General features: G+C 36.2%; 4 protein-coding genes across 6 annotated transcripts in view; 2 read left to right on the forward strand and 2 right to left on the reverse strand.

Annotated features, from left to right (window-relative positions):
- Positions 1–10708, forward strand: part of LOC108689745 (protein neuralized) — a 59589-nt gene extending 48881 nt beyond the window's left edge. For all 3 annotated transcript variants that reach the window (XM_018196670.1, XM_018196667.1, XM_018196669.1), the window contains 3 exons: positions 6081–6247; positions 6891–7459; positions 8756–10708. In XM_018196670.1, coding sequence (XP_018052159.1) covers positions 6081–6247; positions 6891–7459; positions 8756–9896 — 1877 coding nt within the window. In that variant the 3' untranslated portion in view covers positions 9897–10708. The remainder of the gene's footprint in view (positions 1–6080; positions 6248–6890; positions 7460–8755) is intronic.
- A 2584-nt stretch (positions 10709–13292) lies between these two features.
- On the reverse strand, positions 13293–15026 carry LOC108689702 (tubulin alpha-1 chain-like). Its single transcript, XM_018196588.1, has 4 exons — positions 14816–15026; positions 13908–14737; positions 13504–13667; positions 13293–13434 (listed from the first exon to the last, which is right to left on the reverse strand). Exons 1-4 carry the CDS (start codon positions 14988–14990, stop codon positions 13308–13310), a joined length of 1296 nt encoding a protein of 431 aa, XP_018052077.1. The 5' UTR covers positions 14991–15026; the 3' UTR covers positions 13293–13307.
- Positions 15027–15712: 686 nt separating this feature from the next.
- LOC108689706 (ras suppressor protein 1) lies at positions 15713–18325 on the reverse strand. Its single transcript, XM_018196596.1, has 8 exons — positions 18178–18325; positions 17261–17311; positions 17058–17178; positions 16874–16992; positions 16719–16801; positions 16512–16626; positions 16300–16432; positions 15713–15971 (listed from the first exon to the last, which is right to left on the reverse strand). Exons 1-8 carry the CDS (start codon positions 18323–18325, stop codon positions 15887–15889), a joined length of 855 nt encoding a protein of 284 aa, XP_018052085.1. The 3' UTR covers positions 15713–15886.
- Positions 18326–20131: 1806 nt separating this feature from the next.
- The window catches only part of LOC108689705, a 2151-nt gene continuing 1140 nt past the window's right edge, over positions 20132–21142 (forward strand). Inside the window, exons 1-2 of the mRNA XM_018196595.1 lie at positions 20132–20422; positions 20785–20988. Coding sequence (XP_018052084.1) covers positions 20402–20422; positions 20785–20988 — 225 coding nt within the window. The 5' untranslated portion in view covers positions 20132–20401. The remainder of the gene's footprint in view (positions 20423–20784; positions 20989–21142) is intronic.

The raw sequence follows: 21142 nt of genomic DNA on the forward strand, positions 1-21142 counted from the left end.
GAGAGAGAGAGAGAGTGAGAGAATCTCGCTGACTCGTGCGATTTGCGTGGAGAGCGACGATCAATCGCTCGATACTCGGTCTACTCTAGAGAAAAAAAGGAAGACGCGCGCGCGTCGCGTTTAATGACTGTCGATGATTGAATCGGCGATTACTCAGCGAATGTTCGCATAACTGTTCAGGTGGTACATTGTATTTCGCGACCGTGACTGATCCTCGCCACTGAAAGCAGTTCGCGTGTCAATCCAATCGAGCGCCGACCTTTCAATGAAGATTCGCGGAAACTTGAACTGCTCTACAAAGAAAAGTTCATCCTGCTGAATTTTTATTACGTGGAAAAAACAGTTTTGCTGAAGTATCTAAAAATTTAGATTTTAAAATAATTTTATTTGTATAAAAATAATTATGTAGGACATTTAAACTAATTGTTACAATGTTAAAATCTTGCAGCAATACTCATCAGCATTAAACAAAGTATGTTTTAAGTAATGTGAATATTACAACAAATAGGAAATAAAAGGCCTAAATGCTTAAATTAAGTGCTTAAATAATTTGAGATGAATTTATTCATATTCAAACTGTTCATCAAATTCAATTTTTAATCTTTAAACGCAATCCTAATAGAACTAGAATAGTAATGTCACAAATTAAATTGACAAGCAATTTAATAATATTGATGCTCATATAAAGTTTTCAGGATTGAATATAAGTATATGAATAAGTATAAGTATATAATTCGTACCAAAATTGTGCACTATTTTTATATTTAGTGCACTATTTGTGCACTAAAGATCTAGCTCGACTGTTTAGAACTTTTATTTCCTATTTATTATCATCAACATTTAAGCGTTCTTTATAATTATTTTGATGTTGGTTCAACAAAAATTATATTCTGATTTGAATCTAAATTTGTACTTTAACAAAATTGTTCTTTTCCTTTTGAAGATATTTGGTTTTCTCTGAAAATTATCTGAAAGCGGAGGGAAAAATTCAAATGAAAATAGTAATATCGTGAATAGAAGCGAGTAAAGAATTTCATTTTGCAAAGGGCTAAAATAATTCACGATCCACGATAATGCGCTGCACAAGCTCACAATCAGCTGTTTCCGCGGAACGTCTTTTCGTCTGCGGCGAAGTCGTGGCGGTGGCGAATAAACGGTCCATTGCGAGGGGTAAATGGAGTCATGGTTTGGTACGCCGAGGCCAACAAGAACGTTGGCGAGATGCAACGGTATACATCATAACATTCCCACGGTGAATTGGCCGGGTGTTTCTAACCGACCAACCGATGGAGATGCGTCGGCGATTCATGTTTTTGCTGCGACTAATCTTGACAACGACGCTTCTTCAATTCGCATGAATAGAACTTTCGTTGTGAGATGCGCATTATTTGTTATTTATTTGCATTATTTTTCCACACATTTGAAAATCATAGACGTGTCTTTTCGGGACCACCCGATTTTCCATCTATTCTTCATTGCTTAGTCTCGATTATAATCCTGCAATGTTATAATTGTCATGCTTAAGTTGAGTCTTAAATGTAATAGTAAAAGAAAGGTTAGTCAAAACTTTTTATAGCTTCAGGAAAGAATGATTTGACTGAAGTATCTAAAAATTTAGCTACATAAAATCTAATAATAATTTTGGACTATTAAAATGTATTAATTATGTGGAACGTCTAAACTGATTGCTGGAATATCAAAATTGTTTGCAGTATTGCTAATCATATTTAAGATTTCTCATACTTAATTATTTGGTAGTGCCAACAAAATTATTTTCAGATCTATATCTAGCTAAATTTTTAGATGCTTCAATAAAATCATTCTTTCCGCGTTACAAATGAATGGACATCTATCTGCTTTTTCATTGTGTAATCGAGTCTCAGAGAAACAGATTCAAAGAATAAGATCGTCCAACAAAAACCGCCATATGTGTCTTAATAATGTTCAAACGCTTAGCGCTTCATTATCACTCGATTTATGTTATTCGATCCTTTTTTTTATTACGCCTATGAAGGCGTAATAAAACTTGTGACCGCAACGATCAACAGGACGATTCGCGATTTCCAGGAATGACTATATCTGGGCAATCCTGAATTTCGCAATGTTACCTCACAGTGGATAGCTCCTTTCGGGTGACCGGCCGAAAACTACGCAAGAAAACAAGCGGAACAGAAGACGTGACTCAAAATTGCGACGGAGCGCGCAATCGTTCCGTTCGCAGTTGTACGTTGTGACCTCAGCGTCTCGCAATGACCTGACTCCCGTAAAATGCTGGAAACCTTGCGCATTTACTTTTTACATAATTTCACTGTGTAATAACGGTCTCACCGAGCGAGAGAGAGGAAAAAGCATGTCTGTTCCGCGTCTTTCCCTTCCCTCCTGCCCCCGACAGCGAAAGGAGGGAAGAAATTAGAATTTATAATTAGCGTGTTTCCTAATACGAGCACCTTATCGAGAGCGTGAGAAATCAAACGGTCCGTGATTTTTTATTGGTACTACTTTTTTTACCTGCAAATAGCATTTATTTAGTCAATCTCAACGACATCGATCGCCACCACTCGAATCATTAACAAATTAATTGCCTTATCGAGCAATTTTTATATCGCGCACTTCCGTGACAATTTTCTAACAATGGACTGGATGTTTTCAGGAATAGATAGCGTATATTTTTGTCATTAGGAAAGTGCAGATAAAAGAAGATAAAAAAAATTGTGAAATAAATGGAATGTGAAATAAATAAGAAAGAGGTAAGAGACCTTCAGGACGGTTAAGATTTGAAAACTTGCCTATTTCGGGAATGTAAAATCAGCCTGAGAAATATCGACTCCATCCTTATCAAGCAAATAAAGATTAATAGCAGACCCTGGGACAAGAATTTTTTGGCTGAAAAATCTTCGTGCAGTGATTCAGACTGTTATTATCGATAGTGTTGTTCCGAACTGCCGTCAAAAAAATGGTCATCGCGAATATGACAACATTCGGTACGTACTGAAAAAAAAAAAACTATATCTTAATAAATATTTCATTGAATATTTATAGGTATATTTATTTGATACAAGAACCATTAATTTGATTTAATTATAATTTTTTTCATTGAGTAAATATTTATGTAAATATTTATGTAAGTAAATATTTACTCATAATATTTAAAAAAATATTTATTAAGATATAGTAAATTTTTTTTCAGTGTGGCACGAGAAGAAAAAGAAACAATAAGGATCAAGTTTTAATTTTGTTAAATAATTTAATTTAATAACTTCTTAATTTATTCTCTTTGCGATTCTAACTTATTAGAGTTTTAGTTCTTTCGAGAGTGAAGCGTTTCTTCTATCATTGATTAACACAGTAGATACATTTTTATTGACTTATTTCGGAGCAAAACCGTACATTGTTTCTCTTCCGCATTTTTATTTCTTTCACAGAGGAAGCACTGCATGTTGGCGAATGAAGTCACCAAGGTGTAAATCAACTCCCTCCTTCGTATATTGTAACGGCGGTTTCCGGACTGCCATCCGTTTTGCAGAGAAAGCGGATCGTCCTGGTGTACCTCGATACTTGGCGTCCGCTCTTGGAGGCCGCTTCCGGTGCGCAACGTGCGGTTTCCGGCGCACGTACAATATCGGCTACGCGCCTTGGCATATCGATAGTTACCATAGTCAGTAAGAACGAGGCTCTCGCGAGCGCCGGTCGATTCGCCGCGGCACTCCCGGTTTACTTTCAAACCGAGAACAAAGACGCGAAACTTTCGAGCTGTCAAGATTCCTTCAAAATTCATTAAATTTGTTAATAAATACTATCGATTGTGTATCGTATGTTATCTGCGTATGAGTGATCGATCAAAATGTTTGTGAAAAATAATAATAATAATGGTAAAACAATTAAAACGATACATGGAACGATTTTGCTGAAACATATAAAATTTTGTTGGATACAGATTTGAAAATAATTTTGTTGGACTATCAAAATAATTATGTTGAAAAAATAATAAAAAAAATAATAAAAGCAATGCCGCAAAAAATTTTTGATAGGTTGAGTTTTCAATAAAATTATTTTTAAATCTATATTCAGTAAAATTTTAGATCTTTCAGCAAAATCATTCTTTTCATGTATTCAATGCCTTTTCTTTATATATAAAGATAAAGATCTTCGCATGAATTATGAAAATGAGATGATTACCTAATTATCTCGACAAAAATTTTTCGAGGATTTTCCTACACTGATATCTGCTGACGCGATTCCATTCTCACTGATCGTCTGGAAACATCCTGGCATTCCAGATCTGCAAGCCTGCATTATGAAATACCGAAGTGGAAACGCTCAGACCCTGATGAGAGGTGCTTTTGCATTCCAATTCCCTGATCGAATTTCTCCCTCCTTTTCTTTGCGCTGCGCTGAAAAGCTTCTTTGTCCTCTCCGAAGTGGCCTTACCTCAAGTGAATTTCCCTACCACGCCAGAAATCCACGGCCTAATTCTTTTGACAAACGTTACATCGCGCTTTAAAAAAAAGAGAAATCCTTCGTAGCCAACGCCTACGCGCCTATGAAACAATCGGTCGAAAGGTCGAGGCGATCCTTGAAAGATGCAATGTTCATAAGTTTATATTGAATAGAAAAAAGATAATCATCCTCATATAAATATAAATTAATAAACGTCGCGTATTTTATTTCTGTATAAGATAGAAATTCCAGGAGTTAATAACAGAAGATCGGATATTTTACATTTTAGGTTTTTTTCGAGATTTTGTTTTCTTGGATGACAAAAATTAAATGTAACATACATAATAAGGTGTAATACATATAATATAGAACATTATATCTAAATACCTTCGCAATTATATTTTTCTAAAAATAGTCAAAATTTTTTCATTTTTAAGTTTTTATTACATTTTCTATAAATTAGTGGTATAGGACAAAAAAAATAAATTACATAAATTAAAAAAAGAATATGTTACTTGATAGATTCCATTATTATCTGCTTTCTTCTTTCTATTTGCCTGTCTCAAAATTTTGTTGGTTGATAGGGAAAGGTCAAACAAAATTATTTAAAATGTTAGACGCATATGATAATATTATAAAGAATCCTTGTACCTCAGACCTTTATTTTATCGTCTATCATCTTATTATCTGATATCATCTGAATGATAAACAACGTATGAAACAAGCAGTTTTAAAACAAGAAAGATTTATATTTCAAAGAATAATAGAGGCTGTTTTATTTGGCAAACTAAAAATGAAATTCGACTTACAAATGACGTGTTTGGTTGCAAATAATCTTCGTGTCGGCATAAATAAACTACACAACAAAATACAATAACTCTTAATACTAAACAACAACTGCGTCTATTCTCAATATAGAGAGACACTAGTTCTCATGTGAAAATAGATTTTCCTTGGCTTATCAAATGTTGTCACTCGCGTTCAAAATTTTAAACAATCTTTGTCCGATACTATCCGACCTTCTCTTAAGGGTATTTTGAAAAATTGAATATTTCAAGAGTTTTTTAATATATCTTATTAATAACTAACTCTAATAACTTTTTGAATATATCGAGTGTGTTTTGAAAAAATCAAAAATATTAGATTTTGAAACAGATTTTTTTCTCAATTTTTCATAATCGTTGCAACTTGTAAGAAAGATTTGTACTTACTTACATACATATGTGTCATTAGAGAAATATTATTTACATAATGCCCACAAATAGCTATAAAAATCTTTTTATTTATGCTTCTTATGTAAATGAATGTTATTTACATAACACGCATAAATAAGCATATATTCCGTTTAACGAGAGAATGACCTCGGATCGAACGAAAACTCGTCCGTTTTGCACAGGTCTTCAGCGTTGTATAGCGTTGTACAGCGTTACATTGTCTGCTATGTGTAAACCGAGATCATTTTCTCGTTGAACAGAGATAATTTTTGCACATTCTTTTATCCATAATTCAACGATATTAATATCGATTACGAAACAACCACATCTGCAAAACAAACTAAATGATTTGAAATATATACATAAAAGAACATAAAAGTGTATAGCGGACGATGTTTGATCATTGACGGTTATCATTTTCTGTTTCAGCTCCCAGATCTTCGAACGCGGGTACCAACAATTTGCCACCGTTGACGTTTCACCACGTGCACGGTGACAACATCAGGCTGTGCAATGGCGGTACAATCGCTCGAAGACACGAAAGTTTTTGCAAGGGTGTCACTTTTAGCGCCAGACCGGTGCGAGTAGGCGAGAAGGTGAGATTCCTCGATTGCCGTAACGGCTTTTAATAAATCACTAATCTATCCTGACTGGCGCCCGTGTCGATTGTGGGAAACTGACGACTCTCGTTACGCTCGAGAAATCGCTGTTCGCATTCCTCGGAATATTAAAACGGATCGCTGCCGCGACTATGAAAATAATGTATTTTTTGCGTAGGTCGTTGTTTTGCATATCGTCCAGGTTGAGAGTTACAAACCTCCGGCGATGCTCGCGTTCAACAGACTTATCGCATGTCTGTCTGTAGTTATGTAACGCGAGTAGATCGTATAACCGCGCTGAATGATTCAAACAATTTTCACGGAATCATCCGGTCTTCCAATCTGAACGAATATTCAAAGACTTTACTGATATAAGACAGGTGGGCGTGCGTCGTTTTGGGTGTTTAAGCGTGTTTTCAATTTCATGATGTATCTAAGATTAGTCGTAAAATGTATAATGACGTAATATGTGGGACGAATAATCGAGCGTAATTAATTCCCGAAGATGCCTCGAATAAAGCTCCATTTTAGGATCGCTCGAGCGGCACCTCTATCGTTTCACAAGGTGGCTTCTTTTCTTTTCTCTTTCTTGTAAATCAAATTGCGTTCTACATGGTCGCTTTTCTGTGAAACTGTGCAGGTCTGCGTGAAGTTCCTGGAGATTTCCGACAATTGGAGCGGCGTGATTCGTTTCGGCTTTACCAGCAATGACCCGATCAATCTCCGAAGTGGTTTACCAAGGTACGCGTGCCCAGATTTGACAAATAAGCCAGGTTACTGGGCTAAAGCCCTCGCCGAGAGGTTCGCGGAGAGAGATACGGTACTCTTCTATTACGTTACATCGGCTGGTGACGTGCATTTTGGTGTCAATGGCGAGGAGAAGGGTCTCTTCTTCAGCGGCGTCGAGACTCGAGGTCCGCTCTGGGCGATCATCGACGTCTACGGTAACAGCACCGCGATTGAATTTGTCGATCCGAATCGCCAGCACTTCAACAACATACGTAGGGGCGCCGAGCACAGCAACGAGGACAATGCGCAGCATAGTAGGCACTCGGCCATGGACGACGCTAGTAATGCCGGTCGAGATGTCGAAAGGATCATCGTGCCGTCTATGCAGAACATGTCGATTCATCATGAACCTGACGTGGAGTTACCCGGTCTCAGATTTCAACCCCCTGGCGTCCTTTTCACGCCTCTGCCTTTCCACTCGTGAGTACATGTTACATCGAACGTGTTAAATCATCCACTCACGTTTTATTCATGATTCAATTAATACATGTTGCGGAAAAGATTTTTTTATTTGCTGACTTAAACCGTAATTGAATTATCCGGAGAGAATTACTTAGGATCAACTTGTCTGCTTCGAAACGTCATTTACACAATATTACGCTTTCTGATTAAAGTTGTCTGATCAAATTAGCAAAGTTTCACATTACTCGACGCGATAGTTTTTTTTTGAGAGATTAACGCGAAAGTTGAAAGTCATTGATTTGGAAGCAATCAAACAATGGAAGCATATAATCATCCACTGCGCCGCATAGTGGTCACTTTTGTGAATTTGAGCGCGCGAAAGTCAAAAATTCAATTGGACGTTTTTAAACTTTTTTTATTGCATAAAAATAAGTCTGAATACTTGGAAGTATGAAATCTAAAAATAATTTATTCAAAAATCGAGTGAGGAATCGTTGGTGGAATGAACGATTCTACAAGATGCACTTATTGCGACTCGTGCCCTGATTTCAATAAGTGAGTTTTTGCTAAATAGAGGTTTTTCTTTCTGTTCTTGCTGTGGATCCTACAAATATAAATAAATAAGCACTTTATAATCTGAAACTAATAAGAATTTTAAATGTGAATAAAGGAGTTTATGACTTAAAAAATTGGCTTTACAAATTTCTATTTCTTTTTACATATTTTGTGAAGCTTGATAAAGGAGAAAACTCGGAATTGGCGTGAAAATTCAATCAAGTTATTTGCATAGAATTCTTAAATTACTTCCTAATAATTGTTTTACATTAAATCTAGCTGCAACTTTAAATTGTTTTACATTAAATCTAGCTGCAACTTTAGATTTTGTGCTCATTCTTAGTTTTGGCATGCGAAGTGCGACGAGAAGCATTATTTTGCGTTTGGCGGGATAAACCAAACATTAAAAATTTTGATGCAGAGAAGTGATTTTTTTGACCGCAATGAGATTTTAATCAATTTTTTCTATATTATTTTTCTATATTATTTTTTTTCAATATTTTCCTAAATCCCATTTACAAATTCATTTAAATTAGTTTCTATCCTTTCGTGAGATTTTCTCAGCATCAATTTTTCCAAGCATCAAACACGTTTTATCAAATAAAACAATTTCGCTCAGATAAACGAAGTGACCACTGTGCGCCGTTCAGTCGCACAGAATTAATTTGCCATTCACTTTTCATGATTTCCTAAGACGCCCATCATTAAATGAACGAGTGCCGCCGAGGTTAATCGCTTCTTCATTGTCTTTTTCCGCAGGACTCGGGGTAGGAACATCTGCTTCAGCAACCAGCAGTGCGTGGCGACGCGTACGGACACGGAGTTCTGTCACGGCTACGCGTTCACGAGTCGGCCGTTGTTATTGGGAGAGCGATTGGTCGTGCAGATTCTCTCTACAGAACCAATGTATGTTGGCGCTTTAGCCCTAGGTCTGACTTCGTGCGACCCGGCACGGCTAACGGCAGAGGATTTGCCGGATGATAGCGACTTGCTGTTAGATCGTCCTGAATACTGGGTGGTCTCCAAAGACGTGGCGTCGAGTCCGCAGCCAGGTGACGAAATTGCCTTCACGGTCACGCATTATGGCGAGGTGCAGATGAGCAAGAATGGTGGTGCGCCCAATGTCGTCATGCACGTCGATCAGAGCCTTCAATTGTGGGCGTTCGTGGATGCCTATGGAAGCACTCAACGTGTCAGAATGTTGGCCAGTAGACCGACCTCACCGCCTCGGCAACGTCCGAGCAATCCCTCACCTGCCAATGTCATTCAACAGCAGCAGCAACAGCAGCAGCAGCAGCAGCAGCAACAACAACAGCAGCAACTTTCGAATCATAGCAACGCCGCCACGGAATTGTCTAGATTTTCCGAGATGGTGCAGTTCAAACCAGCGGTGGGCGGCGGAACAGTACTCGTCGTGAATCTACCGCCCCAAGCCGGTTATCCGACACCACCGCCGCCCACGCCACAGCCGATTTACGCTTCCGCGACGCACAGGAATTCATCAACGCAACCGGTGCATCTTTCGGCGGCAGCGACTGTTCCTGCGCCAGTTCCACATCCTGGATCCTCCAGACAATCCTCGCCACCGTTGACCGGAACAATGGCCAGTACCGGCTCGTCGACGTACGTCGACCCGGTGACCTACCAGAGCCTGGATGGCACTCTGACATCGTCACGCGCGACTTCATCTCATCTGCATCAATGGGGCGAAGGCCTGCAGCCGACGTTGAGCGAGTGCTCTATCTGCTACGAGCGCAGTATCGATAGCGTGCTTTACATGTGCGGCCACATGTGTATGTGTTATACCTGTGCGATTCAACAATGGCGTGGCAAGGGTGGCGGTCACTGTCCGCTTTGCCGAGCGCCAATTCGCGACGTCATCCGTATTTATCGTTCTTGAACAATTCGGGAGTGACCGAAGAATGGAGAGAGAAAGAGTGTGCGGACGTCTTCCTGGTTCTCAGCGCCGTCATCGCCACCGCCACCGCGTCCATCACCGTGCTTCCGTCGTCTTGGTTTCCTTCCGCGTCGAATCCGTCGCGCTTCATCGCCATCGCGCTTCTCGCCCGCCGCCTTCATGATTACCGGAACGAACAAAATCGAAGCGGAATTCGCCGCCTTCATACTGCCGTATCTCTTTTTTCTATTAAAACAAACGAGGCACGTTCCAGCAAGTAAAACAAGTAGATAAACCAAGAAACGAGATTTTTCCCATAGGATCTTCTTGGGGATTGCGAAGCGCAAAGTTGCGCTGAATCGAATATTTAACTCAATTAATATTTAAGGCAGTTTTCGTCATGTTAGCGTAATCGCGTCGTTGTCAATTAACACATTAATGGGTGGACCATGCACAAAGAAAGCAGCGGTGCTTTAAAAATCGCGATCACTGCCACCTCTGTCGATCAAGCGAGAGCGCGTAGATGAATTGCCTCGGATACGAACAATAGAAAGAGAGAAAGAGAGGGAGAGAGTGAGAGAGAATGAAAGCGATAAAAGGCTGTAATGTTGGTTAAATTTGCTTGTATATCAATATTCTGTCTGCTAATTTGTAAATGAGAGAAACGTGAATGACTGCGAATTGTGTGATTGTGTTATCGACAAAAAGAGTTATCGATTCTAGATATTTTCACATGCGACATAATCGTCATTATACCATTACCAGTTACTACTATCACTCTAAACTATTGCTATTCTACTACTATTACTATTACTATTTACTACCATAAATTCAATCTTTAATTATTATTTTATTATTACTATTATTATTAATATTTTATCGCTACTATTAATTATTATTAGTTGTTCAGTTCATTGTAACTTGTCTTTAATTATTCGCGAGTAGCTTCATTTGCCACGACCGCTATTATTTTTACGATTTGCCGATTAGTGAGTGATGATTGGTGAATTAACATAGTCATTATCTCGTAGCATTATTATTTAACGGACCGTATAATTACTTAGCGCAAACTTTCTGATCGGACGCCTAGGATATCTGGATAGCTTAATCCGTCTCCGGCTCTCCTTTCTAAGGCGATCGAAAGGACTTCGTCGTCTCATATCCCGACCACGATGAGAGCGTGATGGACTCGAGATCCAATAGTGTTCATCTTTCTCGATTATTTCCGCCTTGGACGATAATATTTGAGCGTCCGTAATTTTCGCCGATTGTGTCAGGCGGGTTTTTACCAAAGATCTTAAACGTTTCCCGCCTATTTTATCCGGTCTTCGCGATACTCCAACGGATATTCGCGTACAGGCAAATCCTGACAATGACAATCGCTTCAATCTAGATAACAATATTTGCTGAATGTCACGCGAATTTTCATCGAATTTTCAGTGTCCTTTAAACACGGATTTCGTTGATATTGGATTGATTATATGCCTGATGATAATTAGTAAAAGATTTTTGGCCTTCACGTAGCGATTCTACAGATGCATGTTTTTACAAAACGTTGCGAAGCACTGTACAATCGACTTGAAAGTCGATTGCGAACAGTAAAGCTTTTTTTAAATATTTTTTTAATTCAACAGAACTTATAATAGAACTATTAAGAATTTATTCGAATTTAGTTATTTGATTCTTTGAACGTGAAAAGAGATGAGAATACATGAATATTGATTCTATTGATTCTTGAACAACTCAGAAAGTCTTGTTAATCTTTGAGAAAGTGTCTTGCGTGTTCAATATATCTCATCTTGCATTTGTAAAATTTTACATTTCGGAGAGAGATTGTTCTAGGCAAAGTTTACAAATATCTTTGTAAATCTACATTCTTCGATCAGTTATGAATGAGAAAGGAATTGTCCTCATTATATCGATAGAAAATTTGTTAGTTTTATTTTACGATTTGTTTTTCTAAGAGAGGAAGACAAATGTTTCACAATCTAGAGAAAACTTGAAACAACAAAACGATTTTCGAGCTAAAGGGGATGACGTATCTGGCTCTTTTAAAGAGTTAATTTTTAACAAATACGAAAGAAATGAGGAGAGGAAGATACTTCCTTCTCGAATATATAATAACAGATGCGCAATAAAGGTAGTGAAAATCTCTAGTCCAGTGAGTGGCAGGCTTAATCTGCCAATCCAAAAAGTATAATGAAAAGAACAAGGTAAAGAGCTTTTCTCTTTTTTTCCTCTAAACGGAAGAGAGAGAATGAGTAGATACAGGGAAAGAGAGAGAGACCGTGAAATTTTATAGATACGAAAATATGCAAATTATTACGCGCGTCTGCCAACGAATGGCGCAATCCAAGATTCTATTAAAAGAATATAATAATAGATTATTATTATTCTATTGATATGATATGACGAGATAAGGATTTGTTCCAAAATGTCGCTGACGTAGCGACGATAGAGATGAAGAAAAATAGGGTAAGACGCTTGATAATAATTACGAATGTTTATCATTGTCATCGTTATCGTTGTGATCAGCGTAATTAGTTGTGTTAATTCTGTCGTCAGCTTGGCAGCACCTCGATCATCGTTCTTATATTTCTACTTTGCCTTTACTATCGCCTTTATTATAATTATATGATTATGTGACTAACGACTATTTAATTCGGCATTGCAGAGCTTATTATGTCTGTAAGACAGAGAAAGACTATTATTTCTTCTTTGCAATATCCTCTTTTAAATTTCTCATGTATCAGAGTAATACGCACAAGTATAGGAGTCGTATTCTCAAAAAATATCGCATATGAAAGCATTCAAAAATAATATGATGCATATGTATACATTACGTATATTATAGATTTTCAATATTTTCTAATGCGATATTTTTCGAGAATAAATCCCCTAAACATTTACGATTTTTGAACTACACTTTATTACATTCGAAAAAGGGGAAAAAATAAAAGTTACGCGCTATGCGAGATTTTCTCTGACCGTAATGTAAAGATGTCGACGGAAATTTATACATATGTAATATAATTCGTGCAGCCGAGTGCTGTTCCACAATAAAAAGCCTATAATATCTACGAGTGGTGTTCTGTCTTTCATTTTCCTTCTCTTTAAATTTCCCTTTGAAAATACCTTCCATTAAAAACTTAATAAGTTTCCCTAAGTTTCCGATCAAAGAATATATATAACGGACTAAAGAGAGTTCAGATTCTTTTATTATATCACAAAGACGCAAAAATTCATATACCTAAAACAAAAACAATACATACAAAACATGTACAAGAAGATAACAAAACAATGTAAAAATCCTACAAAAACGGTGATTGAATAAAAAAAAACATTCATCTATCCCACAAAAAGTACATGCGTTCTTTATGCATGCGATTATCACTGCGAGTCTTTTACAGGTAGTTACATTTCTTCTTCGCCACCGACATCCAGGGAATCCGTGCCGACTTCTTGATAATCTTTCTCTAACGCGGCCAGATCCTCTCTGGCTTCATTAAATTCACTTTCGTCCATGTTTTCGCCGATGTACCTGACGTATTACAATTCGCAAATAGAAATTTATGCAAGTCTCTAATTTCGTGAAATCAAAAAATTTTACCAATGAACGAAGGCTCGTTTGCTGAACATAAGATCGAATTTTCGATTCAGTCGGGCCCACGCCTCTGCGATCGCCGTGGTATTCGCCAACATCGCCATAGCTCTTTGCACCTTCGCCAGATCACCTCCCGGTACTACAGTTGGTGGTTGATAATTGATGCCTACCTATTATGTTCAAATCAAATCAATAAAATGTCAGAATTGATGTCAAAAGCTAAAACTAAAAATGTAAAATATTCTAAAGTAGAAAACTGCAGATATAATCAAACTAGTAAATCAGAATGTATATTCCGAAATGTTTTTTACATTGATTATAACACATGGTAAAATTTTTAGAAATCACAATTCACAATTTACTGCAAAATCCTCGTTAATATCACGAAAAAAAATTGCTAGAAAAGAAACCTTGAAACCCGTTGGACACCAGTCAACGAACTGTATCGTTCTCTTGGTTTTGATAGTCGCGATGGACGCGTTGACATCCTTTGGCACCACGTCGCCTCTGTACAATAAACAGCAAGCCATGTACTTGCCCTTTCGCGGGTCGCACTTGACCATTTGCATAGCTGGCTCGAAGCAGGCTGAGGTAAGCTCCATCACGGTGAGCTGTTCATGATAAGCCTTCTCGATGGACACAATGGGCGCGTAAGTTACCAGAGGAAAATGTATTCTAGGATAGGGCACGAGATTCGTCTGGAATTCGGCGAGATCGATATTGAGGGCACCGTCGAACCTCAGAGAGGCTGTGATCGAGGAGACAATCTGACCAATGAGCCGGTTCAGATTTGTGTAAGTTGGTCGCTCGATGTCCAGATTACGCCTACAAATATCATAGATTGCCTCATTATCTACGAGGAATGCGCAATCGGAATTCTCCAGCGTAGTGTGAGTTGTCAGGATTGCATTGTAGGGTTCAACGACTGCTGTGGAAATTTGCGGTGACGGATATATGGCGAATTCTAGCTTTGCCTTTTTGCCGTAGTCCATGGATAGTCGGTCCATCAGCAGACTAGCAAAGCCGGATCCAGTGCCGCCGCCAAACGCGTGAAAGATGAGGAAACCCTGTAGACCACTACACATATCAGCTATTTTGCGAATCCTGTCTAATACAAGATCGATGATCTCTTTGCCTAGAGTGTAATGGCCACGCGCGTAATTATTTGCGGCGTCTTCCTTGCCAGAAATCAATTGCTCGGGATGGAATAACTGATGGTACGTTCCCGTGCGTACCTCATCTAAAGAACGACAATGATAAGTTGCAAATTTATATTGATGTTGTCTCATTATTAATTACTGTCGTAAAACGAGTTTACCTATTACTGTTGGTTCGAGATCGAGGAAAACTGCTCTAGGTACGTATTTTCCACCACCTGTTTCGCTGAAGAAGGTCTGGAAGCCCTCATCGCTCGTGCAGGTTTGCGGTGGCAACATACCGTCAGGTTGTATACCGTGCTCCAAGCAATAAAGCTCCCAGCAAGCGTTGCCCATCTGCACGCCGCCTTGGCCGATATGGACCGAAAGTACTTCGCGCTATTAGTTTCGATTAATTAATGTATCTTATGGCAAATCTACATTCTTTACCATTTTAAAATATCAAATCTCTCATTATTTAATAAACTCATTATTTAATAAACATGTTTTTTAATTTTGAATTTATGATTCCTAACATTTATAATTGTATCGAAAGGTAGTAACACATATCGATCTTAAATCATTTAATATTTTATCATGCGGAAAACCGTAATAATTTTTGAATTGCTAAATCTACAAATGATTAAGCTATATTTTTCGATATTTACCATTTTGAAGACTCGCTAGTTTGTAATAGATGGGATAAACGAGCGTTATTGGCACCGGAAATGTATGACACAGATTAATGACAAGATGATTTGTTTTGCGATTTTCTTTCTCGTTGTCCAGGGAAACGGCAAAATACATATAAAAATCTAGTAAGCCTTAATTTTCAAATAGAATTTTTAAATAAAATATCGATGTTGTGTCATAAAAAGAATTAATTATTAAAATATTCAAATTTTCAATCCTTTAGATATATAAAATTTATTTTTATATTGGAGGACCGAGAATAAAAAAATGTCAAAAAGTTAAATTTCTTTTTTATACATACATTTTTTTGAATTAAGAAATAATATGTACATATATATTAATATATAATAGATAAATGTATAACAATGTTATTAATGTGCATTACGCCTTTTGTCTCATTATAATCCTATTTCTAAAAGGTACTATTTAATTTTTGAATTCGTTAATTAGTATAAATAAACGATTATTGGCAGTATATGGTTTGTAAAAATAATCTCCGTACAAAAGATTAGGTAGAAGATAGTATTACTTGGTCAGAATCATACGAAAAGCGCAAGTGCTCAACGAGCACGTGAGATCTTCTTGCTTTTATCGTTCTCAATATCAGGTGGCGGACCTTTGGCACTTTGATGTCGATTGTAAACGCTAAAAAAAATGACAAATATTTATTCAAGATTTCTTGACTTTTCTCGATTAATTGCAGAATCTTAGTCCAAATTCTAAAGTGTTAAAAATGAGAATTATGAGGAAATTCGTATAAAACAATAATTCAAAAATTCTTCGAAATATTCGACTATGTTCAAAAATCAACGCTTAATAAATGCTTTTCGGATTATACTTTAGATTTAAAGAAATAGTTCGATCTTAGAGAAGAAAACTTTCAATAGTTGTGAAAGAAACATTCTGCTGAATATAGCCAATGTATAATTACAACAATTATTGCATCTAATAAAGCGACCTAATAAATACCTACTATCGATATGTTTCCGAGCGAATGTAGTCCATAACATGAGATATGCCCACTTGCAGCTGGTCGCCGATCGGTGTAACCCACGGATTGAATTCCATTCGAAACACTGCTTTGTTACTCACTAAATCCAGGTTCCCTGTAATATGAATTATGCAGTATATACGTTCTACTTAATTACTACTATGTACATGCACATATTGCAGTATTCTATCTACCTATCTCGGGAGGTAAAACTGTTAAACGATTTCCCTGAATGTGCAGCTCCCTGAGACGTGTCAGCTCTCCGATCTCTTTTGGTAATTCGATCAGATCATTCTCCCTTAATACGAGCTGAAATGTTTCAATCGAGAGAATCTCGACGAGAGAAACGGAACATTTTTTTATAAAGCTGTAAAACTACGAAAACTCTAAAATCCTCTTACAATTTGAAGATTTTTCAACTGGCCGATTTCAGGCGGCAGATACTCAAAATCATTGTCGGCAAGATAGAGCGCTCTTAGAGTCTCTAAAGAAAAGACAGATTAATATGCGAGTTTTGCGAAGAGGCGTATTAGACGATCTAACAACCGTAACTGACCCATCATGAAGAAATTTCCAGGAAGGTTCTTTTCACTGAGATTGTTATACGTTAAGTCCAACACCTCGAGAACCGGAAACGCGCCAAAGCCTCGAGGAAGCACGTCTAACCGGTTCATTCTGCCGGAAGTTAAATATTCTAAAATTAGGAATAAGAACACGTCCTGTAAAAAGTAGATACTGACCCTACATTCAAGATTCTCAACTTCGGCATTTGCGATAGAGATATAGGCAGCTCGGTGATGTGATTGTTGAAGAGATTCAATATCTCCAGGTTGACTAGATTGGCGAGACCCGGTGGCACCGCTGTACCAAAACAACAATTTTTGCGATACAACAATTAAGTTATCGGTCAATATAAATTGTGTTAAGCTTAAAGATACCTCACCTTGAATTTTATTGTGACTTAGCGTTAGCCTCGTTACATTAATCATATTCACTGAAACATGCAAAAGCTTTTGTAAACTTATAATGTACTTCGAGAATTTATTTTAGTGATGGTTTTGATAATTGTAAGTCTGTTTTTTATATAATTGAAATAATGTACACTTTTTGAACTTAAAATGAAATAGGTATATATTTATATGTATATTTATGTATATTTATATAATTATATATATATTTTCAAATCTAAAGTAAAAGTTATAAATACAAATATCAAATTAGATAAATATTCGAAATATATGTAAAAATAATCATTCAATAATTATATTGAATTTAACTTCATCCTCAGATTCGTAAGAAGCATACATATTCTTTTACATGTGTAATTCGAAAAAATTTGAAAAAATTCTATTCAAATTTTAAGAGATATTTAACATTTCAAAATTATACTTTGGAATAAATATAATATAACTGCTTTCCCATTTTAGGAAACAATATCGATACAAGTATCGTTCTATCTTTGTTATTCATTGACTGTCAAAAAAGATAGAATGAAAAGGATATTAGGTCGATAATTTCTAAAAGGAAGGAGAGCCTATTTTCTTGAAATTTTTATAATTTCAAAGCGGAAAAAGAATCCTCTTTATGTTAACATTTCAGTACAGTAAGTTTAAAAATTCGCGTTCGCGCAATCTAAATTATATTATCTTTAATCGTTCGCATTATTCTATGTCAAACGCAAATTGTCAAATTTAAAAGGCGGACGAGTAAGCGCGCGCGCGCGCATACGCGAAGTCGCCCACGTGATCTGATCCGCGCAGATGGCCGTAGTGCGGATCGCGGAGCGGAGGCCAGCGACAAGTTGCCTAATTTGGCGATCTCGCGATGACGCGCTCGCGAGGACGCTTGGATGAGACTCACGCAATCCCGGCATCTCCTCGAACGTTGCGATGCCTTTGTCCGCGAGGTCCAGCTCGGGATTCTGGATTTCCCGGGCTTCGTCCAGTACCTTCTTCGTCTTCGACATCTTCCCTGCAGGAATACACGATACTGGCGCGGTCTGATTCATTGCGCGCGCAATAGCTGTGCTAAGCACGGCACACAAGAGTCAGGAGTGAGGAGCGTTGGAGTATCGGACGTCAGCGTCACCCGTTATTAGTAGTGGTGTGACAAGTTTATGTGTTTATATGCTATTCTGGAGGGCCCGTTCCTGTCGTTTTTAGCTCGTTAGATGGCGGTTCTTGTGCCACTTATCACTATTTTGTATTTTTATTAAGAAAAAAATTTATAAGTAATAAAAAATAAAAATAACGTTACAAAATAACAAAATAAATGTTGAATTGTTAAAAACTTTGGACTTTTACTTTTTTATTTTTCTTGATATCAAAATTTATTAATGATGCCCCATTTTTATATACTTTTTAAAGTAAAATTTACTGCCCATACAGTACTTTATCCAAGAGACACTTGAGAATATTTTTAGGATTCAGAGGAAAAGGAATGTTCATGTTGGATGTCTTTAGGATATTTCTTGGAGATCTACTGTATGAATGTGAATTTTAATATGATGTATAACTCATAGTTTTACTTTTAAGAAAATTTTGAAGCAACGGTTAAACTTCGAAGGAAAAAAAAGTCCTCTTAATTGAACCAGAAATATTACTAATTATTGGCATTATTATCATTTAAGTCTAAAATGCTTTATAAATTAACAATTCCATGTACAAAAGTTAAAAAATGTAATTTTTTTACTTTTTTGTTCTCAGTATTCTACTAACAACTATTAGTATATATACGTACTACGTTAATTTTATAAAGATTTGTAATTTTGTAAAGTCATTTCAAAAATATAAGAAAAATTTAATTAGTAGATATTCCATTTCAGCATTCCTTGAAAATTATTTTGAAAGGCATTTTTATTTATTTATATATAGTAAATTAAAAATTTTATGTTCTTCAAAAATTCGTTTATAAAGTATTCATTATAAGTGATATCTAAAGTATCTAAAAAGTTAAAATGCTCTTAAATGTAAGATTAGACAACAAAAAACATTTATATTAATTTAGATGTGTTCGCTTGATGCTACAAAAGATTTTGAAGCATTTTTTTGATTAGTTAATTAATAAAATTCTTTCTTCCGATTGATCAATCAAAAGCTTCAAAGTATTTGTAGCGTCAAATGGATCGCATCTCTTTTATTATGTACTATCTTCACAGCTTATTTGAAAAGATTAAAAACAATTGTGTGATTGAGTAAACGATTGACATTGTGTTAATTTGTAGTTATCTGTCAAACGTCAAATCATGGTGGAAAGAATATATATGTCATCAAATCAGGGACTCGATTCTGTATCTTGAAACGAGGTGAAAATTATAAAAATTATAAAAGTGAGCGAATTTACTAGAATACTAATAATTTCATTGGTCAACACTTAGTAAATGTGCTCACTTTTGTAATTTTCACTTTGGGATCGATTCTGTATCTTTAAACAAGATGAAAATTACAAAAGTGAGCAAATTTATTAGGTGTTAACCAATAAAATAATCAGTATTCTAGTAAATTTGCTCACTTTTATAATTTTCACCTTGTTTTAAAATATATTTCAAAATACAGAATCCCCTTGTTAAAGATGTAGAATCGACCCCCAGACTACAAAGCAAGTAATGGACGAGTTCAAAACGGCAAAGCAGCTAGGCTTATCGAACGATTGTATATGATTGGTTAGATCTATAAGTAACAACCAATTATGTTCATTTACACGGCGAGCAGTGGCTTTGTCAACTTGAACGCGTCCAATCATTCGAGAATTGAGCATCGTGTAATCTTACCTTAAGTGATGTTCATTTTTATCTATTCTTTAGGTATTGTCAAAAGTCTATAAAAGTCTCTTTTCTATAATTCTTTGAAGCATTTGATTGATCAATCAGAAGAAAGAATTTTACGAATTGATCAAATAAAGAATGCTTTTCTAGCAGTTTTATTTCGCGGAATTGTGGCAAACCTGAGTAACATTGAACGTGGCGTTGGGAAAGAAAACGGGGAATTCCGCGAAAGAAGGCTTAGTTTTGTTACGATTACCGGTCGTTTGTGTCTTCAAGATAGTATCGCTTTTTGCTTTCGAACTCCAAATACGCGTAATCACGATGGAGGAAATTCGAGTTATGGTATGATATTACATACGCTAATATTTTTATGCTAGCACTTCATTTCTTTTGTGAGACTGCTATTCTCACACTGTCATGTTATTACACGCTTTACATGTTACCGAATTTAGCTGAGATTGCGATTACAGTGTTTAACTGAAATATATTAAAAGTAATTAAAAGTGATTTAAATGAAAATATGAGTAAAATGTTTAAAAGAATGAACATTTAGAAGATTGTTGAAAATACAGATAATACAAATGATTAATGCAAATGGCATATATTAGACTATTTATATATATATTACTATGTCGAAACATCGACTACATGTGTTCTGTAATTGTATAATTATTGTACTGAATGATTAATTCTGATTGTTTTAGTGGTGTGATGTATTGGAGGAATTGCTTCAATGTCCCGTATGCTTAGAAGCAACACAGGGTGTAAAAATCCAATGTGTAAATGGACATCACATATGTAATGCATGCAGAGTACAGCTGCATGTGTGTCCTATATGTAAATCTACCTTTATAGGAACAAGAAATTTGGCAGTGGAACAAATTTCAGCCAAATTGCAGGATATAAAGGTATAATTTTTATTTTTGATTATTTTATTTCTAATTAACATAGCAATAATAGACAAAAATAATATAAGGTTAACAACAAGATAATCTTAACTCAGACACTTGTCTATTCAGATACTTTATCATAAAATGATAAAAAGATATATATATATATATA

This window comes from Atta colombica, unplaced genomic scaffold (genome assembly GCF_001594045.1).
Source record: "Atta colombica isolate Treedump-2 unplaced genomic scaffold, Acol1.0 scaffold275, whole genome shotgun sequence".
Taxonomy (NCBI): domain Eukaryota; kingdom Metazoa; phylum Arthropoda; class Insecta; order Hymenoptera; family Formicidae; genus Atta; species Atta colombica.